The sequence below is a fragment of the Aquarana catesbeiana genome, linkage group LG03, assembly GCF_042186555.1.
Source record: "Aquarana catesbeiana isolate 2022-GZ linkage group LG03, ASM4218655v1, whole genome shotgun sequence".
NCBI lineage: Eukaryota > Metazoa > Chordata > Amphibia > Anura > Ranidae > Aquarana > Aquarana catesbeiana.
The window spans coordinates 106,984,831-107,006,013 of NC_133326.1; the positions used below are offsets into that span (position 1 = coordinate 106,984,831).

Consider the following 21,183-nt stretch of genomic DNA (forward strand, 5'->3'; position numbering starts at 1 on the left):
AAAATATGTTTGGGCAGCAAAGCCAACCATCACATAAATAGAGAGATGGAGGAGGGTGGGCCAAATCTTGGCCTTCTAAGCTCTAGCCCAGATAGTAATCAATTGAGCTGCAAGGTTTTTTTTTTCACAAGAAAATTGAGCTGCAAGTTTGAAAATTACTTGATAAGCTATTGCTAGACTTGCCAGGCTTCAGAAGTTTGTTGCACAATTGCAGCCAGGGCCAGATTAAGAGCATCATGGGCCTGGTGCTGAGGATTTTGGTGGGCCTTTTTATGGAAACAAAATGAAAATGCAAACATTTTTTGCTGAAACAAATTAAATATACTCTCACCAGTAATATCAGCCGTGCAGCCTTTGAGCAGCAGCAACACCACCAATACCACCTGCTATGCGGTCTCTCACTAACAGCAACATAGGGAGACCACATTTCCAAACTGCCATTCAGGGACATCCCCCCTTCCCAAAAAAAGATGAGGGGGGATGTAGTCTCGGGGTTGATGGGGAAATAGGTGGCGGGGGTGATTTTTCGGGCAAATGGCTGGTGTTAGCACTTAAAATCATCCTGACACTATGCTTGATATGGTGTCAGGATGATCAAATTCCATTATTTCTATTACTACATTGTAATATATAGTGAAATAGTTCAACTCACCAAAATGCAGAATCAGTGGGAACCTGAGCTTGTCACTTGCCACCAGATGCAGCGTGTCACTTGCCACCATCACCTGCCACCAGATGCAGCATGCCAGATGCCACCCATAGCCTGCCTTCAGATACAGTGTGCCACTTAACACCCGCAGCCTGCCACCAGATACAGTGTGCCACTTGCCACCAGCAGCCTACCAGCAGATACAGTGTGCCACTTGCCACCAGCCGCCTTCCACCAGATATAGTGTGCCACTTGCCACCAGCAGCCTGCCACCAGATACAGTGTGCCACTTGCCACCAGCAGCCTTCCACCACATACAGTGTGCCACTTGCCACCAGCAGCCTTCCACCAGATACAGTGTGCCACTTGCCACCAGCAGCATGTCACCAGATACGGTGTGCCACTTGCCACCAGCAGCCTGCTACCAGATACAGTGTGCCACTTGCAGTGTGCCACTTGCCACCAGATACAGTGTGCCACTTGCCACCAGCAGCCTGCCACCAGATACAGTGTGCCACTTGCCAACAACAGCCTGCCACTAGATACAGTGTGCCCCTTGCCACAAGCAGCATGACACCAGATACGGTGTGCCACTTGCCACCAGATACAGTGTGCCACTTGCCACCAGCAGCCTGCCACCAGATACAGTGTGCCACTTGCCACCAGCAGCCTGCCACCAGATACAGTGTGCCACCTGCCACCAGCAGCCTGCCATCAGATACAGTGTGCCACTTGCCACCAGCCGCCTTCCACCAGATACAGTGTGCCACTTGCCAACAGCAGCCTGCCACCAGATACAGTGTGTCACTTGCCTCAAGCAGCCTGCCACCAGATACAGTGTGCCACTTGCCACAAGCAGCCTGCCACCAGATACAGTGTGCCACTTGCCACCAGCAGCATGCCACCAGATATGGTGTGCCACTTGCCACCAGCAGTCTACCACCAGATATGGTGTGCCACTTGCCACCAGCAGCCTGCCACCAGATACAGTGTGCCACTTGCCACCAGCAGCCTGTCACCAGATACAGTGTGCCACTTGCCACCAGCAGCCTGCCACCAGAAACAGTGTGCTACTTGCCAACAGCAGTCTGCCACTAGATACAGTGTGCCACTTGCCACAAGCAGCATGCCACCAGATACAGTGTGCCACTAGCCACCAGATACAGTGTGCCACTTGCCACCAGCAGCCTGCCACCAGATACAGTGTGCCACTTGCCACCAGCAGCCTGTCACCAGATACAGTGTGCCACTTGCCAACAGCAGCCTGCCACTAGATACAGTGTGCCACTTGCCACAAGCAGCATGACACCAGATACGGTGTGCCACTTGCCACCAGATACAGTGTGCCACTTGCCACCAGCAGCCTGCCACCAGATACAGTGTGCCACTTGCCAACAGCAGCCTGCCACTAGATACAGTGTGCCACTTGCCACAAGCAGCATGACACCAGATACGGCGTGCCACTTGCCACCAGTTACAGTGTGCCGCTTGCCACCAGCAGCCTGCCACCAGATACAGTGTGCCACTTGCCACCAGCAGCTTGCCACCAGATACAGTGTGCCATTTGCCACCAGCAGCCTGTCACCAGATACAGTTGGCCTCTTGCCACCAGCAGCCTGCCACAAGATACGGTGTGTCACTTGCCACCAGCAGCCTGTCACCAGATACGGTGTGCCACTTGCCACCAGCAGCCTGTCACCAGATATGGTGTGCCACTTGCCACCAGCAGCCTGCCACTCCCTCCAGGACCTTGCCCGGATGGATAGAAGAGACAGGGCCTGCATAGTCAATCAAATCCCTGGAGCCCCCACCCCTCCTGAGCTGGGATGGTATGGTCGTGTGTGTGTATGCCAGGAGTATTGATCAGACCAAGTTCTACAGGGGGGTTGTGTGTTCAAGTCTTTGGGCTCACACTGGTGTGCTGTAGTCGGCTGCACTGCTTTTGTATCTGCAGTTTTAGCTTGCAGTCCTATTGATATATATCAGGTTGCAGGATTTTGCTGCATTTTCTGACAGAGTGCCAAAGATGCAGCATGTAGGAATTTTGGTGCACTTTCAGAAAATGCAGAAAAAACACACAACCTAATAGAAATCAATAGGACTGTGGGTAAAACGCAGGGAAACTGTGGATAAACCAGCAATGGGCCAAAACACAGCAAACCAGTGTGAACCCACCTAAAAGCACAAGGGACCGAGCACTACCACAGGCTGATGACACAATTCTAAATACTTTGGCTGCAGTTATAACAGCTACTGCTGGAGAAAAAAGTTAAAAACCAGGGGAAGGGAGATAAGTGTCCAGTCACTGAGCTCACATTTGGATGGTCCCTGGAGGCTCATCACTCAGAGATATCCTGTTCACCTTCTATCTGCTGGTGTTCTGTTCATATTTTCCCACCCACACGGCTCCTTCACTGCACAGACTTCGCAGAGGGAGAGGGGAGGGGAAAGGCAGAGACGACTCAGCCTCTCCCATTTGTGTAGGGGGGGGGAACTGTGCACTGTGACACTATAATAACCACAGTGAGCAAACACAGATGCAGCCAGACACCCCTACATTTACACACAGCTTCTCCTGTCCCATAGAAGTTTATGGACAGGAGAAAATCGGGCTTATACTGCTGGCTGGGGGGGGAGGGGGGCGATTTTAAGGCAGGGGCCTGGAGCTGCAGCTCCAAAAGCCCCTATGTTCATCCGGCCCTGATTGCAGCAAGTCCATATTGCATGACTCCAGATCAACTTTCTTTGCAAACATTCTGCAAGTCTGCTGCAAGTTCTGGTTTAGTTATGTTGTGCAATACTCATCCCACCACAAGGGGTCACTGTAACTTGAAGAGCTCTTGCTGTAGACTCATCACTGCAACTTTGCTCTTGCTAGAGACTTGGCACACAAATTTGCTACAAATTGGAAAAGTGTCAACTAGAACTTGTGCTTCAAGTGCTCTGCAAGTGTAAAATTTGCCAGTGAAAATGTGCAGCAAGTTAAAGAGGAGTTCCACCCAGGGGCTCCATTAAAAAAAAAAAAAATTAAAAGTCAGCAGCTACAAATACTGCAGCTGCTGACTTTTAATTGGACACTTACCTGTCCCTAGGTCCAGCGATGCGGGGGATCGAAGCCCCGCTCGTCCCCCCCCCTCCGCTCGTCGGCGCCGGCATTTCAACTGTGGGCGCCTGGCTGTGGCTTCACAGCCTGGCACCCACTGCACATGCGCGACCGGCGCTGCGAGCGGGGCTGCGCGCCGTGATTGGCCGCTCAATCAACTGGGACCTGTAATGGGTCCCAGATGATTGACAGGAGGGAGGGAGCAGAGCCAAGCCCTTCCTGTGCCGAGGGGGAAGTGATGTCACCAGCCCAGGCAAAGGAAGAGGCAGACTACAAGGGACCACCTAGCAACAGGCATTTAGAGGTAAGTAAAAAAAAAAAAACATCCAAATTTTTTTTGTTTTTTGTTTTTAGAATTTTTCAGGTATTTTTGTTTTTTTGGGTGGAACCCCACTTTAACAAACTTACAATTCAACACTGCCACAAATGTGTGGCAAGTTATCCTTGTTATCCTATCTGCGAGTTAGAGTTTACATAATTTAGTGTCCTGGATTTTGTGGCTCTCAAGCAGGAAGACACACCTTGTGTGAAAGCTAGAGATAATGGAGTCTAAAACAGGTACCCCTTGCACTGAAATTTTTAAGCAGGCCTCAGGTACAAGTAAATCTAAAGAATATGCACTAAAAGTGCACTTATTGTTTAAAGTGATTGTAAGGGTTCCTTTTTTTTTTTTTAAATAACAAACATATCATACTTGCCTCCACTGTGCAGCTCGTTTTGCACAGAGTGGCCCCCGAACCTGCTCTTCTGGGGTCCCCGGCGGCTCTCGCAGCTCCTCCCCACATCATATAACCCTTGCGGGCACGCTCCCGAGTCCAGCATTTGACGTCCATAGCCGCCGAATGCTGGACTCGGCCCTGCCCCCGGTGCCCGCGTTATTGGATTTGATTGACAGCAGCGGGAGCCAATGGCTGTACTGCTACCAATCTATCCAATCAAGAGCCGAGAACCCCGGGCAGAGAGACAGTGCTTCCCCGTCGGGTCAAGTTCTAGGGCTCATGCAGGGGGGGGGCTCAGGTAGGGGGGGGGGGGGGCTTTTTTCACCTTAATGCATAGGATGCATTAAGGTGAAAAAACACAAAGATTTACAACCCCTTTAAGTACTGGTATATTGTGCTGTACATGATTATGTGTTTAAAATTCTAACACAAAATTAATATTTAGTAAAGCTATGATCCAGGGCTAAAGGGGTCTTCATCTTAAGTGAAAAGCATTTTATTCAGTGAGAAACGCCTTCTACCCACCATGAAACTGAACTTTCACTAGAAATAAAGTTGTATAATAGGTCTATAGAAATAACGTTTTCCCCATATCTCATTTTTCCATCTGAGAGGCATATTTGTTCTCAGTAATTGTCAGCAAAATGGAAGTTTTGCCAAGTATAATATAATATTTGTATTGACATATGATGGCTCTCAAAGAACTGAAAATTAGGTTTAAAATAACATCCTTACATTAAAAAAAACTCCTTTATTTTGGCTAGTGGATTTATAGGGTGAGAATCCTCATCCCATAAAGAAGAACTGTATTTTGTTGTTAGGATAAAGCCTAAACTCTCCTGGAAATGAGCAAACTGCAAGACTCCACCCTGTCAAATCAATTTAATAAATTTAAGAAACTGGAGAATGCAAAATCAGGTGCAGCTGTGCATGGTAGCCAATCGGCTTCTAACTTCAGCTTGTTCAATTAAGCATTACCAAAAGAACCTTGACGCTGATTGGTTTCTATGCAGAACTGCACCAGATTTTGCGCTCTCCAGTTTTAGTAAATCAACCCCTCTTATGTAAACTTTAGAGGACAACTAAAATGTGATATCTCCACATCATTAAAAGAGAAGTAAAGGATTATTTTTTTTTTTATAGATTACTTACCTAGGTGGATGCAGCATTGGTCCGATGCTGCATCTGTCCCCCGACACCTCTAACATTGAGAACTGAGAGGTCGAACACCGCCAATCCCTCAGTTCTCACGGCTCCGTGAGCAGAGAGCTGTAGACTGTCAGTCACAGCTCTCTGATCTGCTCCCTCCTCGCTCATTGGAGCACTGGGCTGTGGAGGGTGAGCTCGGTGTCAGTCCAGGCACCTCGAGGATCCAGACTTTATTGTCGCAATGACGCGGTGCTTGGACTGAAATCGGGTCACAGGATTGCAAAACGAACTGCACTCCTGTGATCCATAGGAGAAGTCCAGCCAAATGAGCTTTGGAGATGAACAAAGGCAAAAAAATTGTAGTTCAGCCTGGGTAACAACCATGGCTCTGTCCATGGATACCCTTCCACAGGCGGTGGTATCAGCAGGGGGCATCAATAGTTTAAAAAAACTATTAAGATAAGCACCTGAACGACCACAACATACAAGGATATACAATGTAATACTGACACATAATCACACACATGGGTTGGACTTGATGGACTTGTGTCTTTTTTCAACCTCACCTACTATGTAACTATGTATCTATGATACAGTGAAGAAGTGAGTGTACTCAGACATCCAGGAAATGGAAGTGTGTAATTTGCAGAATTCCCAGGATAAAATAAGGAAAAAAGCTGAAGTATGCTAAACAGTTGTTTTTGAGTTTAGATACACTTTGAGGGTCTGCTCTACTAATTCCACCTCCTCCCTTTATAATATGCCTATGATTTATGCACTGTTGCACTCTTTATATTGTCAAATAAATGTCCCTTATAATAGCAGTGATGGGTGCACCTAGGGATTTAGACGCAGAGATGCTAAAGCTGCAACCTTTAAGAGGTTGATTGGTGAATGTGTTCAATAGCATGTAAAGTGTTTATTCGTTCAATGCGTTTTTTAGAGCATAACTTCAGGTGGCTGTTAAATTTATCCATGTAGTGAGGTCCTTCTTCACACTGCATATGTTCAATGCTTGTTTGGCTAAGTGGGAAAGGAATAAGTACAAATACTTAGCTTTTCCTTTCCCTCTGTGTGGCCAGTCTCCCAAAGCCACACTTAGCTCTGTGATATTATCAATGTAGGACCAGAATTCCTACATTCTATGGGGGACAGTAAAGGCCTGTCCACATTTGAGAACATTGAACAGTGGAATAGAGTGCAGGCTGCCAGTGGAGTGAAGAATAGAGTAAGCATTTGTACATTTTTGTTTTGCTTCAAGCAAACGGGCATTTAACCCATGCATTGCATTGGGTGATCCCACCACATGGATATATTTAACAGCAGCTTGGAGTTGGGCTACAAATGAGGCTACATGCTTAATTACATGAACATTTCAGAATGTTTTTATGTGTTAAATGTGGCCAGTGCCATGAAAGGCCCAAATTTCTGCTCAGTTGGAGGGTTAGCCTGGATGTGACTTGTATACTAAGGAATAACAGATGACTCCTGAAGGATTATTTTACAAAGAAAGATAGATTAGTGTATAGATTGGAACTTCGAATTGCAAAAACTCTGAAAAAGCAGAATTCTTTTCTTCAATCTATATAAAGAGTTTTTTTATTGTAAATATACTGTATGATGTTTGTATTTCATAAGTGGTATGCCATTTAGAAAGCAGAGAAGCTGTATGTACAAACTGTACCTTTGTTAAGGTAGAATTCTGTACAAGGAATTTTTATGTCTATATCCTGACTCTGATTTTTTTTTCAAATGCTTTATTTATGTAATAACAAGGTTATATACATGTAAAAGACTGGTCATTCTAAGATTATTGTCAGTATAGAGAGAATTCAGGGAGTATCCGTTCTTTGTCTGTGACAATCTCACTCATTCAGATCTTCCATTTTTTAAGTTTCGGGTAAATACAGCAAAGAGCAATGGGGAACAGACTGTGTTGTAGGTCAGGGGACTATAGCTTCCCTTGGTTAAGGATAACTGTGTGGAATGGGGGGAGTGGTGGGAGTTGGGCTTAGGACTACTGTATTGGGAAAGATAGCAGAGTTGCTTAGGAAAGGGAATGTAGTGCTGGAATGTAAGCAGGGGGTGGGGAAAAATGGCTGAATGGCAGGGATGAGGAGAGTTGGGGGGAGCCACCAAGGGACCGGAAGGGGGATCTTGCCACTCTACCCCATAGCCCAGACATATGAAGAATACGGGAGATTGTTGTCACATGTACCACACAGCCAGTACTTGCCAGATATTCCTGCAGCTCCTTTAATGTTGCTGTAGGCCTCTTGGCAGCTTCCCTGACTAGTTTTCTTCTCATCTTTTCATCAATTTTGGAGGGATGTCCAGTTTTTGATAATGTCACTGTTGTGCCATAATTTCTCCACTTGATGATGACTGTCTTCACTGCGTTCCATGGTATATCTAATGCCTTGGAAATACTTTTGTACCCTTCTCCTGACTGATACCTTTTAACAATGAGATCCCTCTAATGCTTTGGAAGCTGTCTTTGGACCATGGCTTTTGCTGTAGGACACGACTAAGAAAATGTCAGGAAAGACCTATAGAACAGCTGAACTTTATTTGGGGTTAATCAGAGGCACATTAAATGATGGTAGGTGTGTTTTTCAATTGAGTTGTACAGTTTATAGGTCACATTAAAAGGTGGGAAAAGTTCTACAATTATTTATCTTTGTCTCATTTTTTTACACGACAAAAACCTGACATTTTAACAGGGGTGTGTAGACTTTTTATATCCACTGTAAGTAAAGCAGAGGTCAGTAGGTCAGTAAGAATTAAATGGTAGTCCAGAGGCCAGTAGGTAAGAAATAGGTAATGTAGTGGTTGGTAGGTAGTACTGCTGATTGCAAACATACATAAAATGTAATGCAGAGGTGACTAAAGGAAGGAGGCAAGTGATAGGAATTAGTAAGGTGCTTTCGCCTCCCTTTCTACTCCAAACATAATGCATTTTGCCTTTGTTTGAGTATATAAACATATGCCAATGTTGTCAAGTTTGGTGAAATGTATCTTTGGTTTTTCTCTGTCAGTCAGGTCCTCCATTCTCCTTTTACCATCTAACCTATTAAGCTCTATCTGGATGGATGGAGGAGATCCTCCAGCTAGCAGGCAGGGATGTTGGCCTTAACAAAATTGAGGAGGTGTCTTAAGATTGATTCCCAAGAAGTTTTAGTGGGGATGGTGTTATGTTGTAGGAGGAAGAGATATGCAGGGACATGAAAGTCAGTGAATTGTTGTGAGATTATTCTGACTTTATCCCAGAACGCTGAGATTTTAGGGCATTCCCAAAAGATGCGTGGAGGAGATGCTCTGTTAACACCACATCTCCATCCATAATCTGGTACAGATGATGTGAATTTGTGGATCTGGAGTTCTCCACCATTTTGTGATGATCCTGTATTACATTCTCGTATCCTGGTGCAGATTGATGATTTGAAAGTGACAGTACATTTTCTGGAGTGGCTCTAGGGAGAAAGTAATGTTTAAGCCATCTTCCCTGGCCATAATAAATGTGGTCAGGGTATGGCAGAACTAAGCAGGAGTTGATAAATGACAGGACATGTCTGAGAAGGCCTTCATCTAAGCATAGATTCTCAAAGTTGTAGTGGAATTCTCTGGGTGATGGTAAATGGTCAAGAAATGGCGTAGTTACAGGGCGTTCTGAAAGGGCAGGCAGAAAATGCATGTAGGGGAAGTCAGGTGTGTAATTGTTGGCCATTTTGAACCCATAAATAGGTGGGAGGCACAATAAATACTTTTTTTCCTTAAGTTGCGGAAGGAAGAGACCAGAGGGAAATTCCTGGTCCCCTAAAATTTGGTGGTGAAGAGATGGGTATAATGTGAGATTTTGTTTCACAAATGCTTTTTTATAAGCAGTCGGGGTCAATGAATGGATTGAATCTCAAATCTGTTGGGGCAGGTTTTCAGGGAAATATTATATTGGGCTTATTCAAGGTGTACTCAGTCCTTGCTATGCCTGGGCCTATTCCAGTCATTTAGATGTAACGGGTGATAAGATGTATTGGATAATGTTAGGTCCGCCATTGCTATTACACCATAGAAGTTGGGGGGTTAAAGTATTTGTTGTTTCAACCTGGGGCACTTATAGGTCCATATAAACTTGGTAAAAAGCCATGAGGCTGGGTGAAAGAAAGTCAGAGGAATGTGAATTGGGAAGGAATTAATTAGATTTAGGAACTTTTGGAAGATTATCATCTTAATGATGTTGCAGCAGCTGAACCAGGAATAAAAATGCTTTTCTAGTTAGAGAACAAATAGTATTGGAGAAAGTAGACAGCCATGACATGCACCAAAGGAGATTCTTCAAGGTGGAATCCTTGATCCATTGTGGGGTAGAAAAAATTGGGTGTTAGTCACTTTAGAATATTCATAGAGTTTATTAGATACAATAAACTCAAGGAGAGAGGTTTAGGGCACTTAATGTCTAAAAGGGACATCCAGCACTGCCTCCTTCCCTGGCAAAAGCCCAGGAGTCAAGAACCTTTCTGAAAGGTTGCTTCAGATAGTTATATCCTCCCTAGCATGCACCACCAGCAATATATATATATATATATATATATATATATATATATATATATATATATATATATATATATATATATATATATATATTTATATATATATATATATATATATATATATATATATATATATAAATATAAATATATATATATATATATATATATATATATATATATTAACCACCTAGTGGTTGGCCAGGGAGACATTTATATTTATACCTTAGCAGTGCTGCTTCTTGTTGCATCTGCTAAGAAACAGTCCCCTGTAACAAACTTAAGCAAACAGAACTATAATAATCCAAGCTCACGCTGACTAAAGCCTAGCTGCAATATTAAATTAAATTAGACACCTTATTGCTTAGGGCAGCACCCCTACACATGTTAGTGAAAATAGTTCACACAATCTGATGTAATATTTGGCTTACAATTTGTAAGGGAAAAGAAGGAAAAAGTAGACCACACATTTTACTCTCAAATTATACAAATCATTCAATATCAAAGCCTGCAGCCATCCAAGCAAATATTGCAATGTGAATACTAATAGACAGTAGCTCTTTACATAAAGAAAAAGCCTGACATTTTAATCAATAGATGCACAGACTGCAACTGTGCAGTCGGTCCAAATCATAAAGGCAGTGTTTACATATAACCAAACATTATTTGCAGTTTTGGATATTTTCAGTCAGCTGCAACAACCTGCACTATTAGAGCAGTTGCTACATGCTATCATTTTGCCAATATCAGCAATGCCAAGCAATGCAAATTTAGGAATTTTGTGATCCTACTTAATAATCACAGCTTATTGTAGGCTAAATAACTATAATTTGCTCATTTAGTTTGGACCTAAAATTGGTCATACTTGCAACGCATAGGCCACACAATATGTATACAGTGTCTTGAAAAAGTATTCATACCCCTTGGAATTTTCCACATTTTGTCACGTTACAACCAAAAACGTAAATATATTTTATTGGGATTTTATATGATAGACCAACACAAAGTGGCACATAATTGTGAAGTAAAGGGAAAATGATAATGGTGTTCAAATTTTTTTACAAATAAATATCTGAAAAGTGTGGCGTATATTTTTTCAGCCCCCTTTACTCTGATACCCCTAACTAAAATCTAGTGGAACCAATTGCCTTCAGGAGTCACCTAATTAGTAAATAGAGTTCACCTGTGTGTAATTTAACCACCTCAATACAGGGCACTTAATCCCCTTTCTGCTCAGGACATTTTTCAACGCTGTCAGACTTTGAATGACAATTGCGCGGTCATGCTACACACAAATAGAGCTTTATTTTGGTGGCATTTAATCACTCCTGGGTTTTTTATTTTTTCCTAAAAAAAAAAAAGAGACCAAAAATTTTGAAAAATAAAATGGATGTATGCTTTGGTTCGTTGTTATGCTGAAAGATGAAGTTCCTCTTTATATTCAGCTTTCTAGCAGAAGCCTGAAGGTTTTGTGACAATTATGACTGGTATTTGGAACTGTTTATAATTCCTTCTACCTTGACTAAGGTTCCAGCTGAAGAAAAATATCCCCAAAGCATGATGCTGCCACCACCATGCTTCACTGTAGGTATGGTGTTCTTTTGGTGATGTGCAGTGTTGTTTCTGTGCCAAATATATCTTTTGGAATTATCTGCAAAATGTTCAACCTTGGTTTCATCAGATCATAACACATTTTCCCACATGCTTTTGGGAGACTTCAGATGTGTTTTTGCAAAATTTAGCCGGGCTTGGTTGCTTTTCTTTGTGAGAAAAGGCTTCTGTCTTGCCACTCTACCCCATAGCCCAGACATATGAAGAATACGGGAGATTATTGTCACATGTACCACACAGCCAGTACTTGCCAGATATTCCTGCAGCTCCTTTAATGTTGCTGTAGGCCTCTTGGCAGCTTCCCTGACTAGTTTTCTTCTCATCTTTTCATCAATTTTGGAGAGACATCCAGTTCTTGATAATGTCACTGTTGTGCCATATTTTCTCCACTTGATGATGACTGTCTTCACTGTGTTCCATGGTATATCTAATGCCTTGGAAATACTTTTGTACCCTTCTCCTGACTGATACCTTTTAACAATGAGATCCCTCTGATGCTTTGGAAGCTGTCTACAGACCATGGCTTTTGCTGTAGGACACGACTAAGAAAATGTCAGGAAAGACCTATAGAACAGCTGAACTTTATTTGGGGTTAATCTAAGGGTGTGTACTGACTCAGTTTGTTTTTCAATTGAGTTGTACAGTTTATAGGTCACATTAAAAGGTGGGAAAAGTTCTACAATTATTTATCTTTGTCTCATTTTTTTACACGACAAAAACCTGACATTTTAGCAGGGGTGTGTAGACTTTTTATATCCACTGTAAGTAAAGCAGAGGTCAGTAGGTCAGTAAGAATTAAATGGTAGTCCAGAGGCCAGTAGGTAAGAAATAGGTAATGCAGTGGTTGGTAGGTAGTGCTGCTGATTGCAAACATACATAAAATGTAATGCAGAGGTCAGTAGGTAGTAATGTCAAGTGAAGAGGTCAGTATGTCATTATTAACCACTTGCTTACTGGGAACCTAAACCCCCCACTTGCCCAGACCAGTTTTCAGCTTTTAGCGCTGTCACTCTTTGAACGACAATTGCGCGGTCATACAACACTGTACCCAAATGACATTTTTATCATTGTTTTTCCCACAAAAAAAGCTTTCTTTTTGTGGTATTTGATCACCTCTGGGTTTTTTTTTTGTTAAATTAAAAAAAAAAATACAAAACCGTGTTATATTTAATAATAAATTTTGTAAACAGGTAATTTTTCTCCTTCATTGATGTACGCTGATGAGGCTGCTCTGATGGGCACTGATAGGCTGCACTGATGGGCACCGATAGGCTGCATTGATGGGCACTGATAAGGCGGCACTGATGGACACTGATAAGGCAGCACTGATGGGCACTAATAGGCGGCACTGGTGGGCACTGATAGGTGGCATTGGTTGGCACTGAGAGGTGGCACTGATGGGCAGCACTGAAGGGCAATGATAGGTGGCACTGACAGCTGGCACTGATGGGCAGCAGTGATGGGCACTGATGGGTGGCAGTGATGAGCACTGATCGGCACTGGTAGGTGGTACTGATGAGGCACCGAATGGCACCACTGGTGGGCATTGATAGGTGGCACTGATTGCTGGCACTGTTATGTACTAGTGGGCACTGATTCGTGGCACTGTGGGCACTAATTCGTGGCACTGTGGGCACTGGCAGGCGGTACTGGTGGGCACAGACGAGGCGGTTGTGCCTCTTCCTCTTCGGGACCGATGTCCCTTCAACAGAAGCCGCTATCAGCGTGAGAAGAAAAGGAAACTATTACCGATCTTCTGTTTACATCACGTGATCAGCTGTCATTGGCTGATAGCTCAAGTGGTAAGAGACCGGGATCGACCCCTTACTCCGATCTGTAATCATCCGAGTCTCATTGAATCGGTGGTCACAGGCAGGGAGCGTGCAAAGGGGAGGACGTCTGTAGACGGCCTCCCGGCAAAGTAGATCTGCGCTGTAGCCATCATTCAGCTATAGCGCGGATCTGAAGGAGTTAAGTAATGCTCAGTAGGTAGTAATGCAAAGGTTAGTAGGTCAGTAATAAGCAACACACAGGTCAGTAAGTAGTAAAGCAGGGTCTACCATTCTACATACAGTGCCTTGTAACAGTGTTCATACCCCTGGATATTTTCCACATTTTGTCATGTTAAAACCAAAAACGTAAATGTATTTTATTGGGATTTTATGTGATAGACCAACACAAAGTGGCACATAATTGTGAAGTGGAAGTAAAATGATAAATGGTTTTCAATTTTTTTTACAAATAAATATGTGAAAAGTGTGGCGTGCATTTGTATTCAGCCCCCTTTACTCTGATACCCCTAACTAAAATTAGCATCCAGAAGTCACCTAATTAGTAAATAGAGTCCACCTGTGTGTAATTTAATCTCAGTATAAATACAGCTGTTCTGTGACACCCTCAGAGGTTTTGTAGAGAACCTTAGTGAACAAACAGCATCATGAAGGCCAAGGAACACACCAGACAGGTCAGGAATAAAGTTGTAAAGAAGTTTAAAGCAGGGTTAGGTTATAAAAACATATCCCAAGCTTTGAACATCTCACGGAGCACTGTTCAATCCATCATCCGAAAATGTAAAGAGTATGGCACAGCAGCAAACCTACCAAGACATGGCCGTCCACCTTAACTGACAGGCCAGGCAAGGAGAGCAATAATCAGGGAAGAAGCCTAGAGGCCCATTGGTAACTCTGGAGGAGCACTCCACAAATCTGGCCTTTATGGAAGAGTGGCAAGAAGAAAGCCATTGTTGAAAGAAAGCCATAAGAAGTCAAGTTTGCAGATAACGAGAAGCCATGTGGGGGACACAGCAAACATGCTGAAGAAGGTGCTCTGGTCAGATGAGACCAAAATTGAACTTTTTGGCCTAAAAACAAAAACGATATGTGTGGGGGAAAACTAACACTGCACATCACCCTGAACACACCATCCCCACCATGAAATATGGTGGTGGCAGCATCATGTTGTGGGGATGCTTTTCTTTAGCAGGGACAGGGAAGCTGATCAGAGTTGAGGGAAGATGGATGGAGCCAAATACTGGGCAATCTTAGAAGAAATCCTGTTAGTCTTCAAAAGACTTTAGACTGGGGTGGAGGTTCACTTTCCAGCAGGACAATGACAATAAACATACAGCCAGAGCTACAATGGAATGGTTTAGATCAAAGCATATTCATGTGTTAGAATGACCCAGTCAATGCCCAGATCTAAATTCAGTTAAGAATCTGTGGCAAGACTTGAAAATTGCTGTTCACAGATGCTCTCCATCCAATCTGACAGAGCTTGAGCTATTTTGCAAAGAAATATGGGCAAAAATGTCACTCTCTAGATGTGCAAAGCTGGTAGAGACATATCCAAAAAGACTTGCAGCTGTATTTGCAGTTAAAGGTGGTTCTACAAAGTATTGACTCCGGGGGCTGAATACAAATGCACCCCACACTTTTCACATATTTATTTGTAAAAGATTTTGAAAACCATCTATTATTTTCCTTCCACTTCACAATTATGTGCCACTTTGTGTTGGTCTATCACATAAAATCCTAATAAAATACATTTAAATTTTTGGATGCAACATGACTAAATGTGGAAAATTTCAAGGGGTCGCCGTCATATGACATTGGGGACTTGAAGTGGTGATATCTGAATGGTGCCTGCAGCAGAAGGCATCATCCATAAATATTTGTTTTCAGCAGGCGATTCCCTGCACAGTAAAAAACGCTTTTACAGGCAGTGGGAGGGGACGCCCCTCTGCCGCCCTCCGGTGCTTCTCCGGTCTCTCCCATGCGATGAATGAACCTGCCGGTGCTGGAAGTTTATAATAGAGCTGACCGAGAACCAGATGGTCCCCGGGCCATCTCTATGACCCTCGGAGGCTGGATGCGCCGGCTCTTGCAGATGTAAACTGCCGTTTATCTTGTTGGAAAGCCTGAGATCGATTTATTTTTATTTATTTTTTATCTCAGGCTTTCCAGCATAGAGGTGAGATCTGGGGAATTATAGACCCCAGATCTATCCATAAAGAGGACCTGTCATGCCCTATTCCTATTACAAGGGATGTGTACATTCCTTGTAATAGGAATAAATGTGATCAAAAAGTAAAAAATTAAAGGGAAAGTGCAAAAATAAAAAAATGTAAATAATATAAACAATAAAAAATAAAAAGAGTTTTTAAAGCGGCCCCTCCCTGCGTGCTCGCACACAAAAGCAAACAGATATGTGGGTCGTGCCCGCATATGTAAATAACATTCAAACCATACATGTGAGTTAACGCCATGAACGTTAGAGTGAGAGCAATATTTCTAGTACCAAACCTTCTCTGTAACGCTAAACTGGTAACCTGTACATTTTTTTAAAGCGTAGCCTATAGAGATTAAAGTGCCAAAATTTGGCACAATTTTAAAGCGTGACATGTTATATTATCTATTTACTCAGGTGTAATATCATCTTTCACATTATACAAAAAAATTGGAGTAAATATTGTGTTTTGGTTTTTTTCTAGATCATGAAAATGTTTTATTCCAAAACAATCGCGTTTGAAAAATTGCTGCGTAAATCATGCGTGGCATAAAAAGTTGCAATGGCCGCTATTTTTTTCCCTAGGGTCTCTGCTAAAATAATATATATAATGTTTGGGGGTCCTGAGTAATTTTCTAGCAAAAAAAAATTATGATTTTTACACGTAGGAGAGAAGTGTCAGAATTGGCTTGGGAGGCAAGTGGTTAAACTAATATATTTTTTTGTTTTTATTTTAGGAATAGGAATATCTGAACCGTCTTTTATAGCAAAGTGTGAAGATAGATTATTCAAATATTTATTTCAACAACAAGATTACCAGAAGTGGGTTCGTCCAGTCGAACACTTGAATGACACAGTGAAAGTGAAGTTTGGCCTTGCTATTACTCAGCTTGTGGATGTAGTATGTATGACACATTTTATTATGATAAAAGCAGAAAAGAGTTTATATTTTATTAATGATCTTAATTTTATTAAAAGAGCTCTTTTTCTCTATGAAAAATAAAAATAGCAATTAAAAAAATATAGCATATACAATTGCTACACAGACCGTATTGTAATTTAATGTTAATAAAAATTACCTTTCCTTTTCAATTTGCAGCCACTGTAATATTCTGTAAAATTCAATACAATGTGGAAACCTTCAGGCCTTCTGTACACAGTTGGTTTACAGAACATCCTCAGAAATGTATTTTCCTCATGGAAGGAGGGGGGGTCTGGTGTTGTAAAATGTTCACCGATTTATGTGTACGTACATATAATAATATAATGTCCCACATAAATCGGTGAACATTATAATGTCCCACATAAATCGGTGAACATACTACTACACATACTATATCACTACATCTGTCGGTTCTCAATTTTTCCAGTTACTTTCTGGCAGGGCAATCGGTCTGTGTCCATAGGTGGCTGACTCTTCCAGATGACATTGTGGCAGTGTCTTTCGAGGCAATTGTTGTTGGCTCTATAAGGCATTGTACCATTTGGTATTCTGAGGAGCTAGGGCCCCCTATCCTCTCACTGTATCCATGCGAGCCACAATTCGGGCTTGGGAGGTGACTAGGCAGGCGGAGCTTGGAGATAATAGTGTAGTTTATCCTTATATGCCCTTATGGAAAAAATCCTCAGTTACAGAGCCCATTCCAGAGCCCATTATTTGGTCTAAATTTGGTGTAAAAACGGTAGGATCTGTCGTGCGGAATGGGACACCGCTTGCTTTTAAATCTTTAAAAGTCCAATTTGGATTGCCTAACTCTCACCTCTTCCTCTACCCCCAGTTCAGACACGCCTTTCAGACTTAGTTCTGCTCCTCAGGTATAGTAGTGTGTATGGGTGACTTGGAGGCCTTACTAAAGAATGACACCTTAAAAAAGGAGCTATCATCCATATGTAAACAACTATTTAGTGATACTGCCATACTTCTCCTGCCCTCTCATAATCCTTGGTTAGTTAATTTTCCTAGTATGGATGGGGATGACTGGGATGAAATTTGGGACTCTCCATTTACTCGACTGGTGTCCGCATGAGACCACCTTATCCAATATAAAGTCTTGCACAGAATTTATTTAACCCCTGCTAGATTGGCTAAAATATTTGCCTTCCAGTCGCTGCATGGGAGTAATTCCTCCCATGCAGATTTAATTTATGTATTTTGGGATTGTACGGAAATACAACAATTTTGGCTCAATGTAGTACAATGTGTAAATTCTGTCACGACATTACACATAATCCTCACTTGGGAGATTTGCTTGCTGGGATTGGTTGACTCCTTGGCCCCTACAAAGGTGATCTGAACTCTCCTAATCCTATTGTTCTATTATGCCAGGAAAAGCATTATTCTTGCTTGGAAGAAATCTACTGTTTCAACCATTACAGCCTGGAAAGCTCTGATAAGTAAAGTCATGCCTCTTTATAAGGCTACATACAGTACATGGCCCCTTCCTTCGTCCCTTTGATGCGATGAAGTTGTCCTGTCCTCTTAAGAGAAAAACACCCCCAAAGCATAATGTTTCCACCTCTATGTCTAAAGGTGGGGATGGTATTCTTGGGGTCATAAGCAGAATTCATCCTCCTCCAAACACGGCGAGTTGAGGTGATGCCAAAGAGCTCCATTTTAGTCTCGTCTGACCACAACAATTTCACACAGTTCTTCTCTGAATCATTCAGATGTTCATTAACAAACTTCAGATAGGCCTGTACATGTGCTTTCTTGAGCTGGGGGACCTTGAGGGAGCTGCAGGATTTCAGTCCTTCATGGCGTAGTGTGTTACCAATTGTTTTCTTGGTGACTATGGTCCTAGCTGCCTTGAGATCATTGAGAAAATTCTCCTGTGTAGTTCTGGTCTGATTGCTCACTATTCTCATGATCATTGAAACTCCATGAGGTGAGATCTTGCATGGAGCCCCAGACCGAGGGAGATTGACAGTTATTTTGTGTTTTTTCCATTTGCGAATAATCGCACCAACTGTTGACACCCTCTCACCAAGCTGCTTGGTGATGGTCTTGTAGCCCTTTCCAGCCTTGTGTAAGTCTACAATCTTGTCCCTGACATCCTTGGACATGGTGGAGAGATTGGAATCTCATTGATTGATTGCTTCTGTGGACATGTGTCTTTTATGCAGGTAACAAGCTGAGATTAGCCGCACTCCCTTTAAGAGAGTGCGGCTAATCTCAGCTTGTTACCGGTATAAAAGACACCTGGGAGCCAGAAATATTGCTGATTGATAGGGGATCAGATACAGTCAGGTCCATAAATATTGGGACATTGACACAATTCTAATCTTTTTGGCTTTATACACCACCATATTGGATTTGAAATGAAACGAACAAGATGTGCTTTAACTGCAGACTTTCAGCTTTAATTTGAGGGTATTTACATCCAAATCAGGTGAACGGTGTAGGAATTACAACAGTTTGTATATGTGCCTCGCACTTTTTAAGGGACCAAAAGTAATGGGACAGATTAACAATCATCCATCAAACTTTCACTTTTTAATACTTGGTTGCAAATCCTTTAGCAGTCAATTACAGTCTGAAGTCTGGAATGCATAGACATGAAGTCTATGCGGAATTTACGACAACGGATTTTGTTGTCGGAAAATTTGAGATCCAGATGGCCAGTCCCTACTCTGCACTGCAAACTGCAAATGCTCCAGTGGATATAGTGCCAATATGGGGCACATAGACACAAGTTATAGGAGAGCTACTAGGTTCAGGTCTGGCCACTGACCTTCACTGCAAAAGAGATGATATACTGTATACCTGTGCTCAAATCCCAATAGCTTTTACATGTATATAATCTATCAGGTGCTAAAGGGGTGAATGGGGCTGTGCCACAGCTGCTCTGCAACCACATGCAATGCAAGGGGTGGTGGTGTGGGCTTTTCAGAGCTATGGTGAGGAGGTGATATATTGCCCCCTAACTGCCTGTATGAATAGAAATCCACATTTAGGAGGGGCAGCGATGGCGACTGCATGTGTAAATGAGCACCTAATCTTGCATGTGTAAAGAAAGGGCTTCTGTTGATGGCCAGTCTAAGCAAATATGGCCACCCTCCATCTAATGTTTGTAGACAGCTTTAGCTATTCCAACTCTAAGATACTCATCATAACACACTATCTAAAGTTAACTGTACCTGCTCTTATGTCATTACACAGTCATATATACTAATATAAAATATTTCTGATCTGTTGCAGGATGAAAAAAATCAGCTAATGACCACTAATGTATGGCTAAAACAGGTATGTGCACATCCTGTATGTTTTAAGTGACAGAGAGTAAGTGCTTTTTTAATAGTAGCAACTTTTATGTACTTGGTATTACTTTGTAGTCTAATACTGACACCTGAGAACCAATTTTGGTGACTCATTTTCATCATTTTGTAGGTTCGGTTTTTGCATTATCTTAAGTTGCATAATTTAGGAACATATGGTAACTAAAATGATGCATGCATTGTTTATTTTGCTGTACTAAATCTATACTATACTATACTATATACTATATATATACTGGACAGTATATTTTGACACAGGCACAATTTAAGTTTTTTTTTAGGTATTTACCAAAACGTATTCAAGCTATAGTTATATAATGAATATGGACTGAAAGTGCACACTCTCAGGTTTAATTTGAGGGTATGTACATCCAAATCGGTGGAAGGGTTTAGGAATTACAGCTCTTAAGAATAGCCATGCCCCCTTTTTTAAGGGACCAAAAGTAATTGGACAATTAAATCAAATACTGTTTCATGACGAGGTGTGGGCTACTCCTTCGTTATTTTTTTCATCAATTAAGCAGGTAAAATGTCTGGAGTTGATTCTAAGTGTGATATTTGCATTTGGAATCTATTGCTGTAAACATATGTCATGCGTTCAAAGGAGCTATCCATGCAAGTGAAACAGGCCATTGTAAGGATTTAGAAATGAAACAAATCCAGAGTGATAGCAGCAACATTGGGAGTTTCCAGATCTACAGTTTGGTACATTCTGAGGAAAGAAGAATGCACTGGTGAGCTCAGCAACATAAAAAGGCCTGGACGTCCATGAAGACAACAGTGGTGGATGATCGCAGGATCCTCTCTATGGTAATGAAAAACCCATTCACAACATCCAGACAAGTGAAGGACACTCTCCAGGAGGTGGACGTATCATTGTCACAAGTCTACAATCAAGAGAAGACTTCACGAGGGCAAATACAGAGGGTTCACAACAAGGTGCAAACCATTCATAAGCCTGAAGAATAGAAAAGCCAGATTAGACTTTGCCAAAAAACATTGAAAAAAGCCAGACCAGTTCTGGAAAAGCATTCTTTGGACGGATGAAACTAAGATTAATCTGTACCGGAATGACGGGAAGAAAAAAGTGTGGAGAAGACTTGGAACAGCTCATGATCCAAAGCACAA

At 42.3% G+C, this 21,183-nt stretch overlaps 1 protein-coding gene across 2 annotated transcripts in view; it reads left to right on the forward strand.

The window, feature by feature from the left end:
• LOC141131532 (neuronal acetylcholine receptor subunit alpha-5) overlaps window positions 1-21,183 on the forward strand; it is a 40,161-nt gene that overhangs the window by 6,711 nt on the left and 12,267 nt on the right. Inside the window, exons 2-3 of one of the 2 annotated variants that reach the window (XM_073618904.1) lie at window positions 16,518-16,681; window positions 19,979-20,023. In XM_073618904.1, coding sequence (XP_073475005.1) covers window positions 16,518-16,681; window positions 19,979-20,023 — 209 coding nt within the window. Of the gene's footprint in view, window positions 1-16,517; window positions 16,686-19,978; window positions 20,024-21,183 lie in introns of those variants that run through there. The other variant, XM_073618905.1, reaches the window with a different exon arrangement.